Source organism: Budorcas taxicolor, chromosome 11 (genome assembly GCF_023091745.1).
Source record: "Budorcas taxicolor isolate Tak-1 chromosome 11, Takin1.1, whole genome shotgun sequence".
Classification (NCBI taxonomy): domain Eukaryota; kingdom Metazoa; phylum Chordata; class Mammalia; order Artiodactyla; family Bovidae; genus Budorcas; species Budorcas taxicolor.
Window position 1 is genome coordinate 133,821,471 of NC_068920.1, and position 25,282 is coordinate 133,846,752.

A 25,282-nucleotide genomic window follows, 5' to 3' on the forward strand; every position below is an offset into this window, starting at 1 on the left:
TTTCCCAGCATCAGGGTCTTTTCTAATGAGTCAGCTCTTCTCATCAAGTGGCCAAAGTAGAGTTCATGGGGTTGCAAAGAGACCCAACTGAGCACACACACACTGACACACTTACTGATCCATCTATTAATATGTATATAGAAGCTCTGTGTTGTCAGCGTGTGTGAAAACCCACAATTGAGTGTGCCTAGCCCATTTTACTCCTTCTTGGGGACTACTGTAGAGCACAGGGAACTATAGTCAATATCCTGTGATAAACCATAATGGAAAAGAATGCAGAGAAGAATGTGCATATATGTGTGACTGCAGCACTTTGCTGTACAGTAAGGACTACCACCTTTGCCAGCCTGCCCTCCTCTCCTCCCCCAGTCTGTGTTTCCTGCATTTCCTGTAGTAGATCTGGGCTCTTCAAGTTCTTTTTCACTCTCCAGGACCCAGTATGGGGTCCATCACTCAGTAAGAACTTGGGACAGTTGTGGGTTGAGTTTAAAATTAAAATCTGAAGCCAGATTTTAAAAAATAGATCCCTTTAAGTAGAAAGGGAATCATTTGGCCTGTGGAAAAAACTCAAGGTGACTAATGGGGTCACATATGTAAGAAGAGACACAAGGAGCCGTGACCTGATGTTTTGCATTTCTGCCGTGAAGCTGCATGAGGAGATGGAGCACTTTTGATTTGTTCTGTGGTTTTTCATCATCTGGGCAAACAGACCCTTTGGAGAATCTGGTGAAAGCAATGGAATTTGCTCCCCAGAAGAGGGCAAAAATCCCCCCCTCACCAATTTTAGAGGTTCACTGACTCTCCCTAACCTGGTCCATAGACTTCAAGCGGATAATCCTTCATCAGTATCAAATGCCAACTGTGAGATGCTTATTCCTGTATCTGCTCCTGCAGGGAGGAAACAGACCAGGTACCCTTCTCTGGTCTTAATCATCTCTATCTATGGGATTTGGACCTTCCTTCTGTCCATTGTGGGTGAATTTGTCAAGCTGCTGTGTCCTTTCATTTAGCAAGTATTGGTAGTGTTATCCTCTTAGCCCATGAGGTCTACAATTGATATAAAAATAAATCTTCTTGTTCCATCTTTGTCCTCAGAGTTCCTTGTGCTTCAGTCCAAAAGCTTAAGCAGGTTTCTAGTGAAGACTCAGGAATCATAAGGGAAGAAGGCATTGTTCTGGGCTAGGGTTTCTCAACCTCAGAGCTGTTGACATTTGGGGCTGGACAGTTCCTCATTGTGGGAGCTGCCTGGTGCACCGTGCAGTCTTCAGCAGTAGCCCTGGCCTCCACCCCAGAGATGCCAGGAGCATCCTCCCCTGGCACAACCTTCCTAGTTGTGACAATCAAAAATGTCCCCAGACACATTGCCAAATGGCCCCCAGATCACCACCACCCCACCCCAGTTGAGAACTGTTCCAGCCTTTCTGCAGCTGGATTTTGGCTCTTGCTAAAGGGACACCACAGTGGAGAATGGACTGTTCGTTCAGTTTCTTTCTATGATAGCCCTCGGTGCAGCTAGCTTCTGCTCTGTGCCAGTAACTGGGCCAGGCCCTGCAGCTGCAAATGTGAGTACAAGACACACCCTGACCACAGGTGTTGCTTGTGTCCTTGTCTGGGTGGTACACACAGATGCATCAGGAGGGCGAGGGAGGAGGATTGTCTCATGGGAAAGAGTCTTTGCACCAGTGTATTCTCCATCCAAGAGGCTCTTTCTTCTGATTTTTCCTGTGACTGGGACTGTTCTGACGTTCATATCTCGGTTTAAACAACACTGCTTAGGGAGACCTATCCTAACCATCTAACCGCAGTCAGCTGTTTTCACCTCATGCTTTGTAACAAACAGCCCAGACGTCAATGGGTCACAACCACACATTTCTTGCTCACATGTGTGTGGGTTGCCTGGGATGTGGGTTGGCTGGGGTGTGGCTGATGTAGGCTGGGCTTCAGCTGGTTTTGGCTACAAGCTGCAGCTTCAGTTTAGCTCTCCTCCATGGGTTTCTCATTCTACTGGACCAGTGAGCTTTTGGCACATGTTGTTCTCATGGTGACAGCAGCAGCACAGAGCGGGAAGCAAGCGTATTTCTTGCTTGTATCATATGCACGGACATCCATTTGGCCAAAGTAGATCACACAGTCAGAGTCAGCAGGAGGGAGGGACCTCATCACTCTCCATGAGGCCATGGCAGAGGTGTGGCTGAACAGGACATTACAGGGGAGTGAAGAATGGGGCCCAGCCATCTGCCTCACTCAGTCTGCAGCAGCTACCCAGTCACTCACTCATTCTTATTCTCTGCTGAGTTTTGATACTCTTATTGTTGAATTATTTATTGCTTATTTGTCTGTTACCAAAGCATCGGCTCCATGACAGTAGGGACTTTTTCTGCCATATTCACTGCTAAATGCCAAGTACCTACCTAGCACAGGGTGGGCATTCACTAAATTGATGGGTGGATGGATGGATGGTTCTGTCCGGGAATCAGGGAGGGGTGTTGGAGATAATCTTGGAATAGTAACAGCAGCTAACGGTTTCTGAGGGATGACTAAGGGCCAAGGGTGCGCTGCCTGCTTATGCTTGACCTGGTTAAGTCAGGGCATCATTTCAGTGTGTAGCCAGCCCTCCGCTGGTCGGGGAAGGAAGAGAACAGGGTGTTCTGGACGGAGCTGTAGAGCCCTGAAATAGCTCATCTTGTTAGAGACTGGAGAGATGCCCAGCGCGGCTGGAGTGAGGGGAGCCTGGTGGGCAGCAGCCGTGTACAAGACGTAAGAGTGGCATGGGAGCCCTGCAGTCAGGGCTTCTGTTCCGTGTCTTCAGGGGAGCCGTCGCGTCTGAGTCTGGAGTGGTGCCCCAGTGCACAACCTGGAAGCTCTTCTGGTTACCTAGCAGGTCACAAGGGACCTTGTATCACATGTCAAGATGGCCGGATAACTATCTGGAAGTCATCTTTGTTTTGGAAGAGAGTGAACATTGAATATCTTTTAGCAGAGCCATGTCCAAGCTATTAAACAAGTAGGAAGCTTCTGGAAGTCCTTTTGAGGCAGGTGGTGGAAACTTGACAAAACCCTTGACTTGGAAGAGCTTGTCACAGAGCCCCAGGCTTGAGCTCTGCTTTGTGTGAGTAGGGTTGTATTGACTAGAGACTCCAGTCATCTCTCAGCTCAAGGATGCTGGCGTTTACCCTGGGGGAGCACGGGAGCATGACCTCACTGACTGCAGACCTCCCCATACGCATAAATGCTCCAGGTCTTCACTGGGTGCTGAGCTCCCAGGGTCCCCAAGCCCCATAGACTTCACCCAGCCTCTGCTGACCCATATCACAAATCAGCTACCAAGAGAGGTATGTGGGGAAAGTGGCCCTGGCCTTGTGTTTGGGTGGTGTGCTTGCTGGGCAAGAAAGCGGTGGTGTACCTGCCCCAAGGCCACCCGTGCCTGGCCAGGCTGGTTTCTGATGTTTGCTCTTCTGAGCCGGGACAGAATTTTTTTTAATGTCTTGAAATTTAAACTCTGTGCTTATAGGGGGAAAAATGAAAAAGGAGATCTGCGTTCCAGTTTCAGCATTGCTAGGAGACCCCATGAATGTGAAAGTTCTTGTAAAACTTCATTAAAGTGTTATTAGGGGGACTTCCGTGGTGGTCCAGTGGTTAAGACTCTGCGCTCCCAATGTAGTGGGCACAGGTTCAATCCCTGGTTGGGGAACTAGGATCCCACATGCCGCACAGCATAGCCTAAAATAAAAAGTGTTAGGTACCAATTTTCCTTCTCTTCTCTGGAAGAAATTTAAAAAATGTCGTTAACCTATTTTGTGCCAACCCCTCTGTTAGGTGGTGTTGCAGAGAATCTGTTGTAATTTTAGTGGAAGAGCCTTCAGGGTTACGGTGAGGATGAGGAGGCCAAGTCTCAGAGAGGTTAAGTGACTTGCTCCAGGCCACACAGCCTGCTGGTGATGGGGGAGGTTCTCTGTGACTGCATGGCCCAGCCTCTTTGCCATGTGTTCATCCACCAGTGGGCCCCTCCAAGGGTCTGCCAGGAGCATGGCTCCCCAGGTGGGGACCCGGTGGGCACTGCGTGGCTATCTTTGCAGGCTCTGGCCTGTCTTCCTTAGGTTGTGGAGGCTGGTTGCTGCAGAGGTGTCTTCTCCCCTGCTCCTTCCTGCCTTGCAGCTCCTGGGAGAGTTTTTTTTCCAAAACATCTAAGTTAGCTTTAATGAACAGAGGCCTTCCCCCAGAAGCAGAGCTTCACAAGATCTCTGAGGACAGCTGACACCCTGGAGCTGCAGTCTTCCCCTCCACCTCCCATTTGGGGAATGTTCTGGAATCTGCAGGCCTGAATGAGCTTACAGAACGAGGTTAGCCTGGGTACTTGAGCCATGAGCCTGCCTCTGGTGGGGTGACTTCTATCTTAAAGCCCCATTTAGAGCCACCCCTGTCCCTGTGGGCTGTTAGAGGCTGTGCAGGACATGGTGACTCGTCAAATTCCAAGAGGAAGGATTTTGTAAAGGATTTTTCTCACGGTTGCATTTCTGAACTGGGGTATTATAAACACTTGGTCCAGCTGTCGTGGGTTAGACGAAGTTTTAGTCTGATTGTTTACCCACTTGGGAGATTCATTTGTTTTATTCATTATTTTTAGAATCTTGTATTTAAAAGGAAAAAAAGAACAATTCTTTTTTTATAGTTATGTTTATTTATTTTTAATTGATGATTGCTTTACAATATTGGTTTGATTTTTGCCATATGTCCACATGAATCAGCCATAGGTACACACATGTCCCCTCCTTCCCACCTCCCATGCTTTCCTACCCCTCTATGTTGTTATAGAGCCCCGGTTTGGGTTTCCTGAGTCATACAGCAAATTCCCATTGACTATCTGTTTTACATATGGTAGTGTATATGCTTTCATGCTACTGTCTCCGTTCATCTCAAGGAACAATTCTTTTGAAATAAGACTGCTGCTCAGTCTAAAGGAGGCCACTAGGGCATGAAGAGGTGACCTCAATGGCACCCTAGAGCAGTCTCCTCAGGCATTGCCTGTCTAGGTGGGCAGCCAGGTCGTGGTGCTGTCGTGGCCAGCCCAGGACCATGGGGAGGAGCAGGAGTGAGGGTGTGTGCACCTGGGCCGCTGCTCACTTTCAGAACTGGAAAGTGGAGCCGGAGGCTTCGGGCCACACTCATTCACTGGCTGCGTTATCAGAGCCTGTTACCATGTTTCGGAGACCCCATCTCTCTTCTGGAGCATGTGTAATGCCATCTAACCTCTTCTTGAATGAACACGGCACCCCACCCATCCCTACCCTTCTCTTGCTGCTTTGTATGCTCTGCTTTATATTCTGGATATTTCTCAGACTGTCCCCCTCCTGCTGTCCTGGGGGTCCGCACCATCCTGGGGGAGTGACCAAGCCCCATTCCTCTCTGATCTTAGGGTGGGAGAGGGTGGGGTGCTGCAGATGGGATGTAATTAGAAGGCTGGGTCCTGGGAGGTCGTGGGGGGCCAGAGGTTGACTTTAGGATGGTTTCTTGTCTGCTTATCTGTGTTCAGAGGCTGAAGGGGTCAGCTGAGCAGGGAATCTGTGTTGTGGTTTCATTACCTGGTGTGTCCAGCCCAACTGCTCTGGCTTCCTGAGCATCGGGTGCAGGGTGAGGTCTGGGGTGGATTCTGGGGACACAGGGCTGAGAAGGCCAGCAGTGCTGGCCTTACCAGGTGCCCTGACCGTGAGAGACAGGACAGAACCCTGTGTGAGGAGGCTGGGGAGGGGATGGAGGGGAGGAGGGCAGATGGAGGTGGAGCAGGAAGAGGGGCAGCCAGTGGGCTGGGGTGTTGGGGGAGGTATTTATGCAGCAGTGAGTACAAGAAAGGCAGCTGGGGGTGGGGTGGGGGGGGGGGAGTTGAATTCTGACAAGAAGGCCCTTCCCCACTCACTGGAGTGGAAGCATCGGAAAATTCATCTCAGACCAGCAGAGCTCAAGGTTCAGCTTGAAGAAGCCCATTTGTCGTATTCACGGGAAAGACACATCTCAGATTCTCTCCAGGGTTCAAGCTTTCCTGGCGGCCAAAAGTTTGCAAAAGCTGGGCCAAAGCTGGGTCTGCAGCTTTTAAACTATAGTGTGAGAGGCAATACTAGCAGATGAGTTAGAGAGATGACAGCTGCCCGCCTTGTCCATCATCGTGGCCTCCCCTGGACCTAGACCTCCTCTGGCAGCGCTGGGCTCGTGGGCCCTGGGGTGGCCTCCTGGTCACCTTTGATTCCTCGGTGCAGCACTGGGTGGGGGTGGGGGCTCACTGCCGAAGGAGGCACAATTCATTTTTTCAAAGCACGTTTTTGGGAGGCACGTTCCTTTTGCTAAGTGAGACACACTTACATTTATAAATATGAATCAGGTAATTTAGGAATTCCCTAGCCTAGAGCTAATAACCACCCATGTGTATGGAAATTATGGAAATCTGTCGATGTACTGCTTTGTTTCAGATGAAAAGTGCAAGCAGCTCACAGTAAGTGCCTTAGGGCTGGTATCCTGGTGCAAATTTTAATTTTAGTGTTAAAAAGTATCTAATAGCCTTTCTGGGAAAAGGTGGGGTTATAAATATATAAATTAGCCAAGGGTGCTTGTAGGATGGGATTGTGCATCAAAGAGTAAGAAGCAAGGACTTCCCAGGTGGCGCTAGCGATAAAGAGATGACCTGCCGGAGGATTCTTGCAGGAGACGCAAGAGATGCGGGCTCCGTCCCTGGGTCAGGAAGATCCCCTTGAGAAGGGATGACAACTCACTCCAGTATTCTTGACTGGAAAATTCCATGGACAGAGAAGACCGGCAGGCTACAATCCATGGGGGTCACAAAAAGTTGGACATGACTGAGCGAGCAGGAAGAAACCTCATCCTCTAGTTTGAGCCCTTGTTTAATTTCAGTTTCTTCTCCTGTAAAATCGGAATAACATCACCTATCTTGTGAAGATTCAATGAGATGAGGCGGGTAAGGTGCGTGCCCGTGTCTAGGATGTGAGGGTGTGATGTGAGGGGGTGTTACAGGCAAGGGAACTGGACAAGAGCAGGGGCTCCCGGCCCTGGCTGCATTTCGGGGTCCCCTGGGAGTGCAGCCTGCTCTGCCACTCACCTGTGCACACCTGGGGCGGAGCAGCTGGGCCCCCATCACCCCAGGGGACCTGTTGCAATGCATCCCCTGGCCCCTCCCCAGAGCAGACCCCTGCTTCCTTGGCTACAGGTCTCCTTGGCTAGGCAGCATCACCTGGCGGATTTGTGTCCTGGATTTGGAGGCTGAGAGTTGGTCTGTTGTTGTGGGCTGAGCCTCTCTCCACCTCTGCTTGGCCCTGAGGGGTTACCGAGCTCCTTCCAGGCCTCAGAACAGTGGCTGCACATGAGAGAGGTCAGGTGGACTAGAGCAGCTGCACCCCCTGAGGGCCTTTTCTTCAGGGGAAGCAAGTTTAGAGAAGTGGGGGAGCTCCAGGAGACCCAAGGCCTGGGACTGTGGGAAGAATCGCCTGAAAACAGATGCGCTCGCTGAAAAGTGGAGGGGGTTCCCTGGCGTGGAGAGCACCTGCAGGACCCACCTGAGCCTCCAGCGCATGGCCCAGATGTGGCCGTTTGCCTCCATATCCCTGTAGCTAAGAGCGCAGGTCAGGAAGGGGGTGAGGTTTCCCAGGACCAGGGGTGCCCTGGGCACGAGAGGCAGTGTGGGTCTCTGGCCAACCTGGAACCAACCTGCTGTCCTTCCCCTGGCCTCTCGGGACCAGGTCTCCAATCCCAACCTTTGTCCTCAGTGAGGTCAGAGGACCAATGTCAGGGCTGAGGGACCTTCCAGATGAGTCAGTCCCTCTCTCAGCTCAAATATGATGACACAAACTCGGGTTGGTTATTTGACCTGGGAGCACCTGGGTGGCAAGGGGCAGTGCCAGAGTCCAGGGCTCCCCTTGAATGTACTTTCTAGACTCTGTTCCTGCAAGTGGCATTGCAAAAATGGATTTTATTTTAAAATATGTACAGTTCTATATAATCCAACTCTCATATCCAAACATGACTACTGGAAAAACTATAGCTTTGACTAGATGGACCTTTGTTGGTAAAGTAATGTCTCTGCTTTTTAATATGCTGTCTAGGTTGGTCATAGCTTTTCTTCCAAAGAGCAAGCATCTTTTAATTTCGTGGCTGAAATCAACATTTACAGTGATTGTGGAGCCCAAAAAAATAAAGTCTATTACTGTTTCCAAATAAATAAATAAATAAATAAAATATGTACAGTTCTATGAAAGGAATGCTGTCCTGCCTACACGGCCCCAGGCATGAACCAAACCTGAATTGTCTTCTAGTTTTGGGATTATAATCTTTGGTTTGAAACTTCTCCACTAGAGCTGCTCTCTGCTGGTCTGTCTGCAAGTTTGGTTTTCTTCGGTGGATGCCTCAGGAGGTAATGCATAACAGTGATCCCTAACACAAGCTCAGTTTAGTTCAGTCTCTCAGTTGTTTCTGACTCTTTGAGACCCCATGGACTGCAACACACCAGGCTTCCCTGTCCATCACCAACTCCTGGAGCTTGCTCAAACTCATGTCCATCAAGTCAGTGATGCCATCCAGCCATCTCATCCTCTGTCATCCCCTTCTCCTTCTGCCTTCAGTCTTTCCCAGCATCAGGGTCTTTTCCAATGAGTCAGTTCTTTGCATCAGGTGGCCAAAGTATCGGCGCTTAAACATCAGTCCTTCCAATAAATATTCAAGGTTGATTTCCTTTAGGATTGACTGGTTTGATCTCCTTGCAGTCCTTGGGACTCAGAGTCTTCTTCAACACCACAGTTCAAAAGCATCAATTCTTCGGTGCTCAGCTTTCTTTATGGTCCAACTCTCACATCCATACATGACTACTTGAAAAACCATAACTTTGACTATATGGACCTTTGTCAGTAAAGTAATGGCTCTGCTTTTTAATATGCTGTCTAGGTTTGTCATAGCTTTTCTTCCAAGGAGCAAGCATCTCAGCATGGTACCTTTTACACAGCCCACCTCTTCCATCCTTATGAGTGGTCAGAAGACCCCTGAGTGTGGAGCTCTGTCCCCAGCCGTGTGACAGCCCAGGCTGGCTGTGGCCAGGGCAGACACAGGCCGGTGGCCCCAGGTTATCCCACCTTGTCTGGAGCCCCTGGTTCAGTTGCTGACACTGGCAGGCGTTGGGTCCAGATGTGTGGCCCCTCCCTTACCCTCCAGGACCCTGAGCTCTGTCAGTCCCGAGACTCTCAGCCTGGTGGCTACTGTATCTGGACTGCCCTCCCGTGGGCTTTGATGGGGTGCCGCTGTTCCATGAGTATACATGGGGAGCAGCCTGACCTTGACAGTCTAGTTTCCTAGCCATGAACCTGAGGGCACACAGATTTCTAAGGCCCCATGGGGCCTCTGGGCTGGTGGAGTTTCCCGGACCTCAAAGTAGACTGGCTTTGAGACCCAGTGATCTGTCTGATTTGCTTTGACTCACTGAACATACATTATGAATTGGCAGCTTTTTTGATCATCAGGTGTTTAATAAAGTGGCCTGAGGCCATAATGATACTGATTGATCATGGGAATGGGCTGTCATGGTCCAGAAGAAGGTGCAGAAGATGTCCCAAAGGACTTTGATATCCCACCTGCTTGTCCCACAAGTGGTGTAGGCCATCAGAGCTGCTCAGGCCCAAGATCGGGCTATTGTTAATTGCCAGAACCAACTGTCTAAGAAGCTTATGAAATTATCACCCAGTGACTTGATTACCAGCACCAAGCACACCTCTGTTATTGTACGTCTCACCTCCTAATTAATTCATTACTAAGTGGGCCTTTCTTGAGTGTCCCCCTACACCTCCAGGCTCAGACTGGTAGCCAAGTACAAGCTCTTTAGGAAGCTTCTTTCTGGGCGTTAGTTTCTCCTAGTTAGTATCAACCAGCAGCCCTGATGAAACATTAAAACAGAAGGGATACAGCATAACCAAGGATACTCAGAAAATTAATGTTACAATGAACTTGCCTTATTATCTAAAACCTTCTTGCTCAAAAATCTAAAATGGACTTCCCTGCATTTTTCACCTACCTCAGAATTTATTGTGTTCCACTGGACTGATCTTTTCTTCCCCTGGGGCCAGAAACTAAGAACTTCTGTCTCCCTTCCCACCTCTCAATTTCCACCTTCCGCTCCCAAAACCACACCCTTGAGAGGAGAGGTCTGTCCACCTCTGACAGGCCCTCAGAGAATCAAGGCAGGGAACCTGGGGCAGCCTCAGGGGAGTAAGAGGTACCAGGCCTGGGAACAGACCTTGTTGGAGAAGACTCACAGCCAGTGGTGGATTCACAGCCACTGAGAGAAGTGGGGGGAACTAGAACCTTTGTTGTTGTTCAGTCGCTGAGTCGTGACCGACTCTTCGCGACCCCGTGGACTGCAGGACGCCAGGTTCCCTGTCCTTCGCTATCTCCTGAAGTTTGTTCAGTCTCATGTCCATTGAGTTAGTGATGCCATCCAACCATCTCATTCTCTGTTGCTCCCTTCTCCTCCTGCCTTCAGTGTTTCCCAGCATCAGGGTCTTTTCCAATGAGTTAGCTCTTTGCACCAGGTGGCCAGAGTATTGGAACTTCACCTTTAGCATCAGCCCTTCCAATGAGTACTCAGGGTTGATTTCCTTTAGGATTGACTGGTTTGATTTCCTTGCTGTCCAGAGGACTCTCAAGAGTCTTCTCTAAACCACAAGAAAGCATCAGTTCTTCAGTGGTCAGCCTTCTTTATGGTCCAGCTCTCACATCCATACATGACTACTGGAAAAAATATTATTCTTGCCTTGTGAACCCCACGAACAGTATGAAATTAGAACCTGGTACAGCCCCAAATGGGGCCAAGTTGGGTCAGAGATTGGAGCTGGCAGCAGCCAGCACCCAGAAATGTGGTTTGGATGTCAGGTCCACAGTCAAAGTTACCTCTGGCAGCTTCTGGGAGCTAGGGACCAGGGACACCTAGGGCAGCCTGCAGGGTGCCAGGGCTGGGGAAACAGCCTCTTGATGCCCAAAGAAGCCCTTGGTGCCAATATACTGAGCTCACTGGACCGACATTAGATCCCAAACCCCTTCTTCTGCTTCCTGTAGCTTTAGTTCCTTGTGAGACCTGGATGTTGGTGCTGGCCGCCCTCTCACCAGGTGGCAGGTGAGTCGGCTCAAAGGATGCACGTGAATCCTAGAGGTCTGTAACCTGTGATTCACATGTTAGGTAGCATTGTGACAATGGAATCAGCCTAGGACCTCTTCTGGTCTCCTGTGACATTCCCTATGACCTGTAGCTGTTAGGATTATACACGCCTGGCCAGTAGCTTTCTTTAACTTTCCTCCCCAGCTATTCAGCACAGTGCCTAAATGCACCTATGAAGTAAGGGTAAGTGGTCGTTGAATGAGTGAGTGGGTGAATGGATGAGTAATGGAGGGACCACTCAGGCCTCGCAGTGGGCGGGATGGGCCAGCTTGGCTACCATGTAAAGGAGGACGGGAGAACATTGGTCCTCCTGCCAGCCTTCCAGGCCTGGAGCCACACCCTTGAATAGCTTCAGGCATCCATGGTGGGGGGCAGGGTCTACTCCAGGGATCTGAATCCCTGCTCAAGGCCGGAGACTCTGCTGGACACCTCCCTGGACCCTGGGCAACTTGGGGGTGGATTTTGGTCCCCTCCCTCTCCTGAAGGTGGGCCCTGACCATTGTCCTTTCCTCTCCTCCTCCTTGGCATGCAGATTCTGGCCAACGTCTTCCTCTACCTGTGCGCCATCGCCGTGGGCATCATGTCCTACTACATGGCAGACCGCAAGCACCGCAAGGCCTTCCTGGAGGCCCGCCAGTCTCTGGAGGTGAAGATGAACCTGGAGGAGCAGAGCCAGCAGCAGGTCAGGCTCTCCGGGGAAGGCCTTGGGGCAGCACCAGCCTGGGACCCCAGTTTGGGGCCTGTCGGAAGGGAGTGAGCCCAGTTGCTTCTGGGTCTCCAGGGCTCTGTGGGGCTTGGAGTTTGAATTCTCTTTTCTAGAGTTGTTATTGTGCAGTTGCTCAGTCGTGTCCAGCTCTCTGTGACCCCATGGACTACAGCCCACCAGGCTTTCCTGTCCTTCACTGTCTCCTGTAGTTTGTTCAAACTCATGTCCACTGAGTCAGTGATATGATCCAACTGTCTCATCCTCTGTCACCCCCTCCCCCTCCTGCCTTCAGTCTTTCCCGCCATCAGGGTCTTTTCCAGTGAGTTGGCTTTCTGCATCAGGTGGCCAAAGTATTGGAGCTTCGGCATCAGTCCTTCCAATGCATGCTGAGGACTGATTTCCTTTAGGAGTGACTGGTTTGATCTCCTTGCAGTCCGTAGGACTCTGAAGAGTCTTCCCCAGCACCACAGTTGCTTGGGCGGCATCACTCATCCCTCTGCCACTCCCTCTTGTGCAGATTCATGCTACCCACCTACTGTGTGCCCAGGGCTCCCTGCAGTGGGGTGCGGGTGGAAGACACATTCCCTGGCCTCAGGGTCCTTTCGGGTGAAGTCTGTCATCCCCTCCTCCCTCCTTCCATGGGCACTGTTTCCTTGGCACTCAGGGCAAGCTCCCCACTGCCTTCTCCTGCGAAGTCATTTGTGGACACGGTAAAGCCAGCCCAGCCCCTGGGGAGCCCACTGTTTACATTTCTCCATTGAGAGAAGTGCCTGCTGTGCCCACGCTGTGTTTACTGGCTTCACTCCAGCCTCATCCACCGCAGAAGCTCCCTGCTCTCATGGGACTCAGTCAGTTTTTGGTCTGGACTCGTCTCAGATGCTTTTTGAAGGTCTTCAGAAATCTCATCCACCAGTTTCCTTTTCTCCAAAGGCTGACTTCCCCTGAATAAACGAACTCAGTAGGTTGAAAATATATGCCTCTTTGCTCTGGGAACCATGTCACTTTGTGTTCAGGTGGTGCTGTTTGCTCCGGGCTCAGCAGGTTCACTGAAACTGCTATTTTCCTGGACCCTGCCACCCAGGTGGGCAGGGCAGTAGTTTCGGGGGGTTCCATTGGAGAACCTCACATTCTCCAGACAATGCTGTTTGAAGGCACACACTGACGCATTTAGCTGGTGTGTCCTGGCTTCCTCTGTCCTGGGGCATTCCTTCTCTCTCTGTTTACCAATGAGATCTAGAAGCTTCTGAGCCAAGCCTTGGACTCATCTCCTTCAGAAGACAGGCTTTAGAAGGGGAACCATCCTGCCTTCGATGGTGACAAGGAGCCATCACACCTGTCCCCTTCTCCTCGGCCCTGTGTCCTGTCATTGCCAAGGAGCTGCTGCGGCTGGAACGTATTTAAAGAATCCTGCTTTGCTGGCTTTATTGAGCCCCTTCAAAGGCATTCTTTACTTCCTACCTTCTATACTGTCCTGGTTCTTGTTTGTATTTGATCTCTCGTACTGTGGAGGCATCCCTCTGTGTTCTCTACATTAAAAAAAAAAAATGTGTGTGTAACTACTCAGCTGGACTGGAGGGTTCTTTTTTATATGGTGTGTGCAGTTTTGAGCACACTCATCTGTGTTGATCTTGTCAGTCTCATAGTGTATAATCCAGGACATCTTCAATCACGTTCCACGGTGCTTGTGGGGGGGGGCCTTCTGGGGTGGTGAGAAAGGCCCTGTGTCTCACCCTGGGTCCGTTATTCTATGTGTGGATGATTTGGACAAGTTATCTACCCTGTAGAGCCTCACTTTCCTCATCTTCAAAGTGGGAGTATTGCTACTCCAGAGTGGAGATGTTGATGACCATCATCTTGCTGAGGGTTCTCTGAGGGTCAAATGAGAAACACAGACATAAGTGCTTTGTAACTTGGAAAGCGGGGAGCAGTGATGGTCAGGCCACTAGGCCTGCTTTCTAATGCCTGGGCCGTATGCTCGCTCCTGGCAGGGTCAGTGCAGGGAGCCTGGGGCCTGGCAGAGAGAACCACCCCTGTGTGCTCCAGGCCTCCTGGACGCTATGGAGTAGCCAGAGGGTGCCTGGCTGTCTGCTCAGGCCATGTGGCAGCAGCAGGGCAGACACTGGCCCTGGAATGAGAGGCTCAGGGAGGCGAAGGGAGAGGAGGGACACCCCCCCAGGCCTTGCTGCGGTGCAGCAGGTGCCTGTAAATGTCCATCAAGTGGACTTGAGCCTGAATGTGCCCTTGGGCTAGTTCTTTCTGTCTTTGGCCCTCAGTTTCCCTATATGTGAAGTGTAGATGATAATACATTTGCGGGTAAAATGGGATAATCTGTGTCAATCCCTTGGAGGACAAGAAAAGCACTGGAGTTCTGCCACCTGTGAGTTAACATTTGCTTGTGTTTTTCTTTAGGACTTTTGTGACTATGTACATGAGACCCGCTTTCCATTTTAACTTTCTTTCTGTGTCCTTGACAGGTTTGGGTATCATAGTTATGCCAACTTATTAACTGGAGAAATCTTCCCTCTTTTAGGTTACTCTTTTAATGTTTAGAAGAATTCAATTGTGAAGCCCTGTTGGGTCTGGAGTTTTTCTTTATGAGTAGATTGGTTCCTCTAAAAAGTAAGGATCTATATTTCCTTTTGTGTGGGTTTTGGAAAGTTTTTGTTTTTTCAAGAACTTATCCATTTCATCTAAGTTTTCAAATTGTTACTATACGTGTGTTGTATTTTATCTCTATGTATCATTGTCTATGGGATTTGTGTGTCTTTTTTCATTACTGATATTGGTAATTTGTGCTTTCTATTTTTAAACTTTTTCTTAATCTGTCTTACTAAGGTTAATTCACGTTTTAGCCTTTTCAATGAAACACCTTTTCGGTTTTTTGTACATTTCTGTAATTCATTAATTTATACTTCTAACTTTGTTATTTTCTTCTGTTTTCTTTGGGATTAATTTGGTGTTATTTTTTTATCTTCTTGAAATGGAATATATATAGCTAATTTTCAGCATTTCTTTTCTAAAACATGTACTTTTGCCATAGATTTCCCTCATTATGTTGTTTTAGCTTTATCCCACAAGTTTCAATATGTCATATTTCTGTTGTCAATTAGTTCAGTTTTCTAAATTCTAAAATTCATATTTTCTAAATCCATTGAGGTGCTTTTGATCCATGAACTGTTTCAGTCAGTTCAGTTGCTCAGTCGTGTCCGACTCTTTGCGACCCCATGAACCACAGCATGCCAGGCCTCCCTGTCCATCACCAACTCTCAGAGTCCACCCAAACATGTCTGCATTGAGTCAGTGATGCCATCCAGCCATCTCATCCTCTGTCGTCCCCTTCTCCTCCTGCCCCCAATCCCTCCCAGCATCAGTCTTTTCCAGTGAGTCAACTCTTCACATGAGGTGGCCAAAGTATTGGAGTTTCAGCTTTAGCATTAGTCCTTCCAATGAACACCCAGGACCAATCTCCTTTAGGATGGACTGGTGGATCTCCTTGCAGTCCAAGGGACTCTCAAGAGTCTTCTCCAACACCACAGTTCAAAAGCATTAATTCTTCAGCGCTCAGCCTTCTTCACAGTCCAACTCTCACATCCATACCTGACCACTGGAAAAACCATAGCCTTGACTTAGATGGACCTTTGTTGGCAAACTAATGTCTCTGCTTTTGAATATGCTATCTAGGTTGGTCATAACTTTCCTTCCAAGGAGTAAGCGTCTTTCAATTTCATGGCTGCAGTCACCATCTGCAGTGATTTTGGAGCCCCCCAAAATAGTCAGCCACTGTTTCCACTGTTTCCCCATCTATTTTCCATGAAGTGATGGGACCGGATGCCATGATCTTTGTTTTCTGAATGTTGAGCTTTAAGCCATTAGGAGTACATTAATTAATTTCCAAATATCTGGGGACTGTTTAAAAGTTGTTTGGTTTTTTTTTTTGCCACACCATGTGGCCTGAGGGATCTTAATTCCCCAACCAGGGACCAAACTGATGCCCCCTGCATTGGGAGTACACAGTCTTAATCATTGTGCCCCCAGGGAAGTTCCTAAAAATTATCATTTTATTGTTGATTTATAGGTTAATTTGACTGTGGTCAAAGAACATGCTCTATATGACTTTGGCCACCTGAGGCAAAGAGCTGACTCATTTGGAAAGACCCTGATGCTGGGAAAGATTGAGGGCAGGAAGAGAAGGAGAACGGCAGAGGATGAGATGGTTGGATGGCATCACTGACTCAATGGACATGGGTTTGGGTAGATTCCTGCAGTTGGTGATGGGCAGGGAGGCCTGGCATGCTGCTGTTCATGGGGTCTCAACGAGTCAGACATGACTGAGTGACTGAACTGAAGCGTATGATTTTAGCCTTGTGAAATTTGTTGGAACTTGATTTTTGACCTAGCATGTGTATGTATCAAAATGCCTTTCAAAAATGAAATAAGATCAATAAATGTCAATTATGACTCATTTGCATCTACCCCAAAGTATTTGTGCCTCTTTGGTCACAATGAAAGACCGCACAACACTTAATTCCCCCTCCCCCGCATTTTCTAGCCACTGTAATGTGTATTATTATTTATTTATTTCAGGCTTTTAAACAATCGGGATGTGGTTGATTTACAATGTCTTCTCAGTTTCGGGTGTACCACATAGTGATTCAATTGTGATGCATTTTAATTCGACATATATTTTAACCCCACAGAACAGTCTTACACAATTATCATTTTTTTACAGTTAATAGTCATTACCTGTGTTTGCCCATACTTTATCATCGGTTATACTCCACTTCTTCATTGCTGTGCTTCCACCTTCTTGAGGAACTCCTTGTAATACTGCTTTTCATGTAGGTCTGTTGGCACTAAATTCTTCCCCATTTTTAATTGCTAGAAGAGTTTATTTTTATTTCAATTTTGAAAGCCACTTTTTAATCAGATAAAGAATTTTAGGTTGCCAGATTCTTACTTTCTTCCCTTTGAAGGAGTCTTTCCCTTGTCCTTGGGCTTCCATTGTAATGCCAGCCGTAAGACGCACTGTTGCTCCTGTTGTTATTTATTTATTGAAGTGTTATTGTTCAGTTGCTCAGTCACATTCTACTCTGTGCAACCCCATGGACTGCAACACGCCAGGCTTCTCTGTCCTTCACTTCTCCTGGAGTTTGCTCCAATTCATGTCCTTCAAGTTGGTGATGCCATCCAACCATCTCATCCTCTGTTGCTCCCCTCTCCTCCTTCCGTCAATCTTTCCCAGCATCGGGATCTTTTCCGGACCAGAGGGCCTAGGTTCAATCCCTGGGTGGGGAACTAAGATCCCACAAGCTGTGGTGTGTCCAAAAAGAAAGGAAAAGAAAGACTGTGGCAACCCTGCACCAAGCAAGTCCGCCGGCACCATTTTTTTTCCCCAATAGCATTTGCTCATCTCATGTGTCTGGGTCACATTTTGGTAACTCTCACAATATTTCAAACTTCTTCATTAATTTTAGATTTGCGGTGGTGATCTGTGATCAGGGGTTTTTGCGTTCACTATTGTATTTATTTGGGGAGCAGCATGAACTGCGCCCATCTGATATGGCAAATTTAATAAATAATATTTATTCTGACTGTTCCACTGACTGGCCATTCCCCTATCTCTCTCCCTCTCCTCGGACCTTCCTATTTTCTGAGACTCAACAATATTGAAATTAGACCAGTCAGTACCCCTACAGGGCCTCTGAGTGTTCAAGTGAAAGGAAAACTCACATGACTCTCACTTTAAATCAAAAGCTAGAAATGATTAAGCTTAGTGAGAAGGCAGAGAAGGCAATGACACCCCACTCCAGTACTCTTGCCTGGAAAATCCCATGTACAGAGAAGCCTGGTAGGCTGCAGTCCATGGCGTCGCTAAGAGTTGGACACGACTAAGCGACTTCACTTTCAGTTTTTACTTTCATGCATTGGAGAAGGAAATGGCAACCCACTCCAGTGTTCTTGCTTGGAGAATCCCAGGGAGGGGGAGCCTGGTGGGCTGCCATCTATGGGGTCACACAGAGTCGGACACGACTGAAGCGACTTAGCAGCAGCAGCAGCAGTGAGGAAGGCATGTCAGAAGCCAAGACAGGCCAGAAACTAGGCCTCCTGCACTAGTTAGCCAAGTTGTGAATGCAAAGGAAAAGTTCCTGAGAAAGCAGAACAGCCTTATAGCTGATATGGAGAGTTTTGGTGATATGGATAGAAGATGAAACCAGCCACAACCCTCCCTGAAATGAAAGCCTAATCCAGAGCAAGGCCCTCACTCTCAACAGTTCTATGAAGGCTGAGAGAGGTGAGGAAGCTGCAGAAGAAAAGTTTGAAGCCAGCAGAGGTTGGTTTCTGAGGTCTAAGGAAGAGGCCATCTCCATAACATAAAAATGGAAAGTGAAACAGCAAGTGCTGCTGTAGAAACTTCAGCAAGTTATCCGGAAGTTCTAGCTGAGATCATTAATGAAGGTGGCTACACTAAACTGTAGGTTTTCAATGTAGATGAAATAGCTTCCTATTAGAAGATGTCATCCAGGACTTTCATAGCTTGACAGGAGAAGTCAATGCCTGACTCCAAAGCATCAAAGAATGAGCTGCCTCTCTTGATAGGGGCTGATGCAGTTGGTGACTTGGGAGTTGAAACCAATGCTTACTTACCATTCTGAACATCCTAGGGCCCTTAAGAATTATGCTATGTCACCTCTTCCTATGAAGACAACAAAGCCTGGACAGCAGCACGTCTGTTTACAGCATATTTTTACTGAATATTTGAAGCCCTCTGTCTAGACCTAATGCTTAGAAAAAAGATGCCTTTTAAAATATTATTGCTCATTAACAATGCACCTGGTCACCCAAGAGCTCTGATGAAGAAGTACAAGATTATGTTTTTTTCATACCTGCCCACATAACATCCATCCTTCTGCCCATGGATCAAGTAGTAATTTCAACTTACAGGTCTCGTTATTTAAGAAATACATTTTGTAAGGCTATAGCTGCCATAGGGAGTGATCCCTCTGATAGAGCTGGGCAAAGTAAATTGAAAACTTTCTGGAAAGGATTCCCTAGTTTAGGAATGCTATTATGAACATTTGTGATTCATGGGAAGAAGTCAAGATATCAACATTAACAGAAGCTGATTCTAACCTTCATGAATGACTGAGGGGTTCAAGACTTCAGTGGAGGAAATAATGCAGACGTAGTAGAAATAGCGAGAGAGACAGAATTAGAACTGGAGGCTGAAGATGTGACTGATTTCTGATGAAACTAACAGATGAAGTATGGCTTTCTATGAATGAGCAAAGAAGATTCTACTCCTGGTGAAGATGCTGTGAAGATTGTTGAAATGGCATCAAAGACTTTATTAATAGAATATTACGTAAATTTAGTTGATAAAACAGAAGCCCAGTTTGAGAGGATTGACTCCAGTTCTGAAAGTTTTACATGCTATGGGGAAACCATTTATGAAAGAGTCAGCTGATGCTGCAGACTTCATTGTCTTATTTTAAGAAATTGCCTCAGTCACCCGAAACTTCAGCAGCTACCACCCTGATCAGTTAGCAGCCGTCAACATCAAGGTAAGGCCCTCACCAGCAAAAAGATCATGACTTGTTGAAGGGTCAGGTGACGGTTAAAAACTTTTAGCAATGAAGTATTTTTTGATATGCTGTTGTTCACTTGATAGACTCCAGTATAATGTGAACATAACTTTTATATGTGGATCACAGTAAACTGTGGAAAATCCTGAAAGAGATGGGAATACCAGACCACCTGACCTGCCTCTTGAGAAACCTATATGCATGTCAGGAAGCAATAGTTAGAACTGGACATGGAACAACAGACTGGTTCCAAATAGGAAAAGGAGTACGTCAAGTCTGTATATTATCACCCTGCTTATTTAGCTTATATGCATCATGAGAAACGCTGGGCTGGGAGAAGCACAAGATGGAATCAAGATTGCCAGGAGAAATATCAATAACCTCAGATATGCAGATGACACCACCCTTATGGCAGAAAGTGAAGAGGAACTAAAGAGCCTCTTGATGAAAGTGAAAGAAGAGAGTGAAAAAGTTGGCCTAAAGCTCAACATTCAGAAAACGAAGATCATGGCATCTGGTCCCATCACTTCATGGGAAATAGATGGGGAAACAGTGGAAACAGTGGCTGACTTTATTTTTTGGGGCTCCAAAATCACTGCAGATGGTGATTGCAGCCATGAAATTAAAAGAGGCTTATTCCTTGGAAGGAAAATTATGACTAACCTAGATAGCATATTCAAAAGCAGAGATATTACTTTGCCAACAAAGGTCCATCTAGCCACGGCTATGGTTTTTCCAGTGGTCATGTATGGATGTGAGAGTTGGACTGTGAAGAAAGCTGAGCACGGAAGAATAGATGCTTTTGAACTGTGGTGTTGGAGAAGACTCCTGAGAGTCCCTTGGACTGCAAGGAGAGCCAACTAGTCCATTCTAGGGGAGATCAGCCCTGGGTGTTCTTTGGAAGGAATGATGCTAAAGCTGAAACTCCAGTACTTTGGCCACCTCATGCAAAGAGTTGACTCATTGGAAAAGACTCTGATGCTGAGAGGGATTGGGGGCAGGAGGAGAGGGGGACGACAGAGGATGAGATGGCTGGATGGCATCACCGACTTGATGGACGTGAGTTGGAATGAACTCTGGGAGTTGCTGATGGACAGGGAGGCCTGGAGTGCTGCAATTCATGGGATCGCAAAGAGTCGGACACGACTGAGCAACTGAACTGAACTGAACTTTTATATGCACTGAGAAACCAAAAAATCCATTTACTCACTTTATGGCAATATTCACGTTATTGCAGTGTTCCAGAACTGAACCCACAATATCTCTGAGGTGTGCCTATATAGACTTTTCACACACAAATGGTATGTTCACTCTTCTGCACTCTCTATTCACCCAGTCCCTTAGAGAGGGTTCCAAGTCCATATTGCATTGCCTCTTCCTTTTTGTGACTGTGTTGAATTCCATTGTGTAGAGGTAACATCATTTATTTAAAAGGGCTCCTGTAAGTAGACATTTAGGTTATTTCCAGTTCTATGCTACTGCAAACATTACTATAATAGATATCTTCATAGGGATGCCATATTATATATGTATAAATCGGAGAAGGCAATGGCTCCCCACTCCAGTACTCTTGCCTAGAAAATCCCATGGACGGAGGAGCCTAGAAGGCTGCAGTCCATGGGGTCACTGAGGGTCAGACACGACTGAGCGACTTTGCTTTCACTTTTCTCTTTCATGCACTGGAGAAGGAAATGGCAACCCACTCCAGTGTTCTTGCCTGGAGAATCCCAGGGACGGGGGAGCCTGGTGGGCTGCAGCCTATGGGGTCGCACAGAGTCGGACATGACTGAAACGACTTAGCAATTATATATGTATAAATATATCTGAAAGCTAAAAACCTAGAAGTGGAATTGCTTGATCAGTGCATTTTTTAAATTATATGTGTATACATATACGTGTGAACATGTATATATATATGTATATTTACTGTGATAAAATATACATAAGGTAGAATTTACCATCTTAAACGTTTTGAAGTTTATAGTTCAGTGACATTAAGTACATTCTCAGTGTTGTACAGCCATCACCACTCTTCATCTCTAGAGCTTTTTCATTATTCCACACAGAAATTCTACACCCAGTAAATATTAAATTTTCATCCTCCCGTTCCCTGACCCCTGGAAATCACTATTCTACTTTCTGTCTTTATGATTTGACTGTTCTCGGTACCTTATACACATTACTGTTGTTATTTAGTCACTAAGTCACGTCTGACTCTTTTGTGACCCCATGGACTGCAACCCACCAGGCTCCTCTGTCCATGGGATTTCCCAGGCAAGAGTACTGGAATGAGTTACCATTTCCTTCTCCAGGGGATCTTCCCAACCCAGGGATTGAGCCCACATCTTCTGCATTGCAGATGGTTTCTTTACCACTGAGCCACTGTGAAGCCCCCTCATATAAGTAGAATCCTACAATACTTGTCCTTTGGTAACTAGTTTATTTCACTTAGAATAATGTCTTCAGGGTTCATCCGTGTTGTAGCATGTATCAGAATTTCATTCCTTTTTAAGGTTGAATAATATTCCAGTGTATATATATATATCCATTTATCTGTTGATGGGATCCACCTTTCAGCTCTTGTGAATGACGCCTCCATGCATTGTTGGTGTGTAAGTATCTCTTTGAGTCGCAGCTTTCCAAGCGTTTGGGGCATAAATACAAGTGGAATCGCTGGGTTATATGGTAGTTCTGTATTTAACATTCTGAGGAACCAGGCACGTGCATTTTTAATGTTGATTTGTTGTTGTTGTTCACTCACGAAGTCCTGTCCAACTCTTTGAGACCCTATGGACTGCAGTACACCAGGCTTCCCTGTTCCCTTCATTATCTCCAAGAGCTTGCTCAAACTCATGTCCATTGAGTCAGTGATGCTATCCAAGCATCTCATCTTGTCACCCCCTTCTCCTGCCCTCAGTGTTTCCCAGCACCAGCATCTTTTCCAATGAGTTGGCTCTTTGCATCAGGTAGCCAAAGGATTGGAGCTTCAGCTTCAGTCCTTCCAGTGAATATTCAGGACTTTTCTTTAGGATTGACTGGTTTGATCTCCTTGCAGTCCAAGGGACTCTCAAGAGTTTTCTCCAGCAGCACAGTTTGAAAGCATCAATTCTTAGGTGCTCAGCCTTCTCTACGATCCAACTCTCACATCCGTACATGACTACTGGAAAAACATGACTTTGACTATATGGACCTCTGTTGGCAAAGTGATATCTCTGATTCTTCATATGCTGTCTAGGTTTGTCATAGCTTTTCTTCCAAGGAGTAAGCGTCTCTTAACTTCATGGCTTCAGTCACTGTCCACAGTGATTTTGGAGCCCAAGAAACTAAGATCTATCACTGTTACCACTTTTCACTCTTCTGTTTGCCGTTAAGTGATAGGACAGGATGTGAGGATCTTAGTTTTTTGAATGTTGAGTTTTAAATAAACTTTTTCACTCTCCTTTCCCTTTCATCAAGAGGCTCTTTACTTCCTCTTCACTTTTTGCCGTTAGAGTGGTATCATCTGCACATCTGAGGTTGTTGATATTTCTTCCGGCCATCTTGATCCCAGCTTGTGATTCATCCAGCCTAGCATTTCACATTGATGTACTCTGTATATAAATTAAATGAGCAGGGTGACAATATACAGCCTTGATGTACTCCTTTCCCAATTTTGAACCAGTCCATTGTTCCATGTCCAGTTCTAACTGTTGCTTCTTGACCCACATACAGGTTTCTTAGGAGATAGATAAGGTGGTCTGGTATTCCCATCTCTTGAAGAATTTTTCACCGTTTGCTGTGATCCACACAAAGGCTTTAACGTAATCAGTGAAGCAGAAGTAGATATTTTGCTGGCATTCCCTTGCTTTCTCTGTATCATTCAAGGCATGTTGGCAATTTGATCTCTGGTTTCTCTGCCTTTTTAAAATGCAGCTTGTATATCTGGAAGTTCTTGTACTACTGAAGCCTGGTGTGAAGGATTTTGAGCATTATCTTGTTAGCATGTGAAATGAGTGCAGTTGTGCAGTAGTTTGAACATTCTTTGGCATTGCCCTTCTTTGGGACTGGAATGAAAACTGACCTTTTCCAGTCCTGTGGCCACTGCCGAGTTTTCCAAATTTGCTGACATACTGACATATTTAATGTTGATAAATATTACCAAATTGTCTCACAGAAGTTCAAACAATTTACGCTCTTCTCAGCAGTGCATGAGAATGGACTTAGGCACTTAAGGTTTCCTTGTTTATCTAGAAAAGACTTCTTTGTTTTGGAACTCCTGCAGCTCCCCCCACAGATGTCTGTTTGGAAACCCCAGCTGCAGGGAACAGGCCCCAAGGCAGTGGTAGCATCCTGTGAGCTGTTGCCCACTGTTTTCTTATTTGAGTCAAGTCATAGCTAGGTGAACACAGGTTGGAAGAGTTTCTTTTCTTTTTCGGTATACATTGTACAATATTTGATCAAAACAGACAAGTCCAAAGAAAAAATACTGATAAAGGCATATTCCTTCAAGTCTTTTTTCCTCCTTCTGTGTTTTGCAAGTGTTAACCCTTATAAAAGTCACAGCTTATTCTCAGATGTAGCAGTTTAGAACCAGATATTCAAGTTTTTGCTGTCTCATATGCTTATTATGGAAGCTAAATGTAAAGGGTTTATTTAGCACAGTGCTAAGCCATGAAATTAAAAGATGCTTGCTCCTTGGAAGAAAAGCTATGACCAACCTAGACAGCATATTAAAAAGCAGAGACATTACTTTATCAACAAAGGTCCGTCTGGTTAAAGCTATGGTTTTTCCAGAGGTCATGTATGGATGTGAGAGTTGGCCTATAAAGAAAGCTAAGCGCCAAAGAATTGATGCTTTTGAACTGTGGTGTTGGAGAAGACTCCTGAGAGTCCCTTGGACTACAAGGAGATCCAACCAGTCAATCCTAAATCAGTCCTGAATGTTCGTTGGAAGGACTGATGCTAAAGCTGAAGCTCTAATACTTTGGCTACCTGATGTGAAGAATCGACTCATTGGAAAAGATCCTGATGCTGGGAAAGATTGAAGGCAGGAGAAGAAGTGGATGACAGAGGATGAGATGGTTGGATGGCATCACTGAGGTGATGGACATGAATTTGAGTAGGCTCTGGGAGTTGGTGATGGACAGGGAAGCCTGGCATGCTGAATTCCATGGAGTCACAAAGAGTCGACACAACTTAGCAACTGAACTGAACAGAAATAGTGGGCCCTGAACTGTCTACCACTAATATTATTGTTGTTGGATATATTTTGAAGATACAGAGAAGTAGAAAAAAACTTCCCATAATCCAGGGGTTTCTTTTAAAAAATAATTTTTTAAAAAAATACAATTTTAAAATTGGGCTCTCGGCTAGAACAGGCTTTCAAGTTTACTGGGATTTTTTTTCTTTTTCCTTTTTGTTGAGGTGAAAAAGGCTGTGTTGAGACAAAGGAGCCCCTGGGTGATGAGGAGATGGGACGGGGTCTTGGGTTCCAGTGACTCGGCTTGTCTCCTCCTTTGCCGGGAGAGTGGGGCCTCATGGGTTTGAGGCTCTAAGAGCGAGCATGGCCCTGGCAGGTGAGGCCCTCTCGTTGCATTGCTGAGCACATATCTGACACTTTAGGCCATCCAGTGGGACCACAGGGTGGAGTTGTTTTTCTTTATTCTCATGTGACCATAGCTCCAGGGTTTAGTTGGGGACCTTGAGGGTTGCTAAGCGCCCCAGCTGCCACCTGGCAACTGCAGGCATCCAGGAAATCCACCCAGCACACCTGTCACCAAGTACGGACTGCAGAATTATGAACCTTTCGGAATCACATCC

At 46.7% G+C, this 25,282-nt stretch overlaps 1 protein-coding gene across 1 annotated transcript in view; it reads left to right on the forward strand.

Annotated features, from left to right (window-relative positions):
* ADCY3 (adenylate cyclase 3) overlaps positions 1–25,282 on the forward strand; it is an 87,274-nt gene that overhangs the window by 26,967 nt on the left and 35,025 nt on the right. Inside the window, exon 2 of the mRNA XM_052649699.1 lies at positions 11,727–11,876. Within this exon, the coding sequence (XP_052505659.1) occupies positions 11,727–11,876 (150 nt within the window). The remainder of the gene's footprint in view (positions 1–11,726; positions 11,877–25,282) is intronic.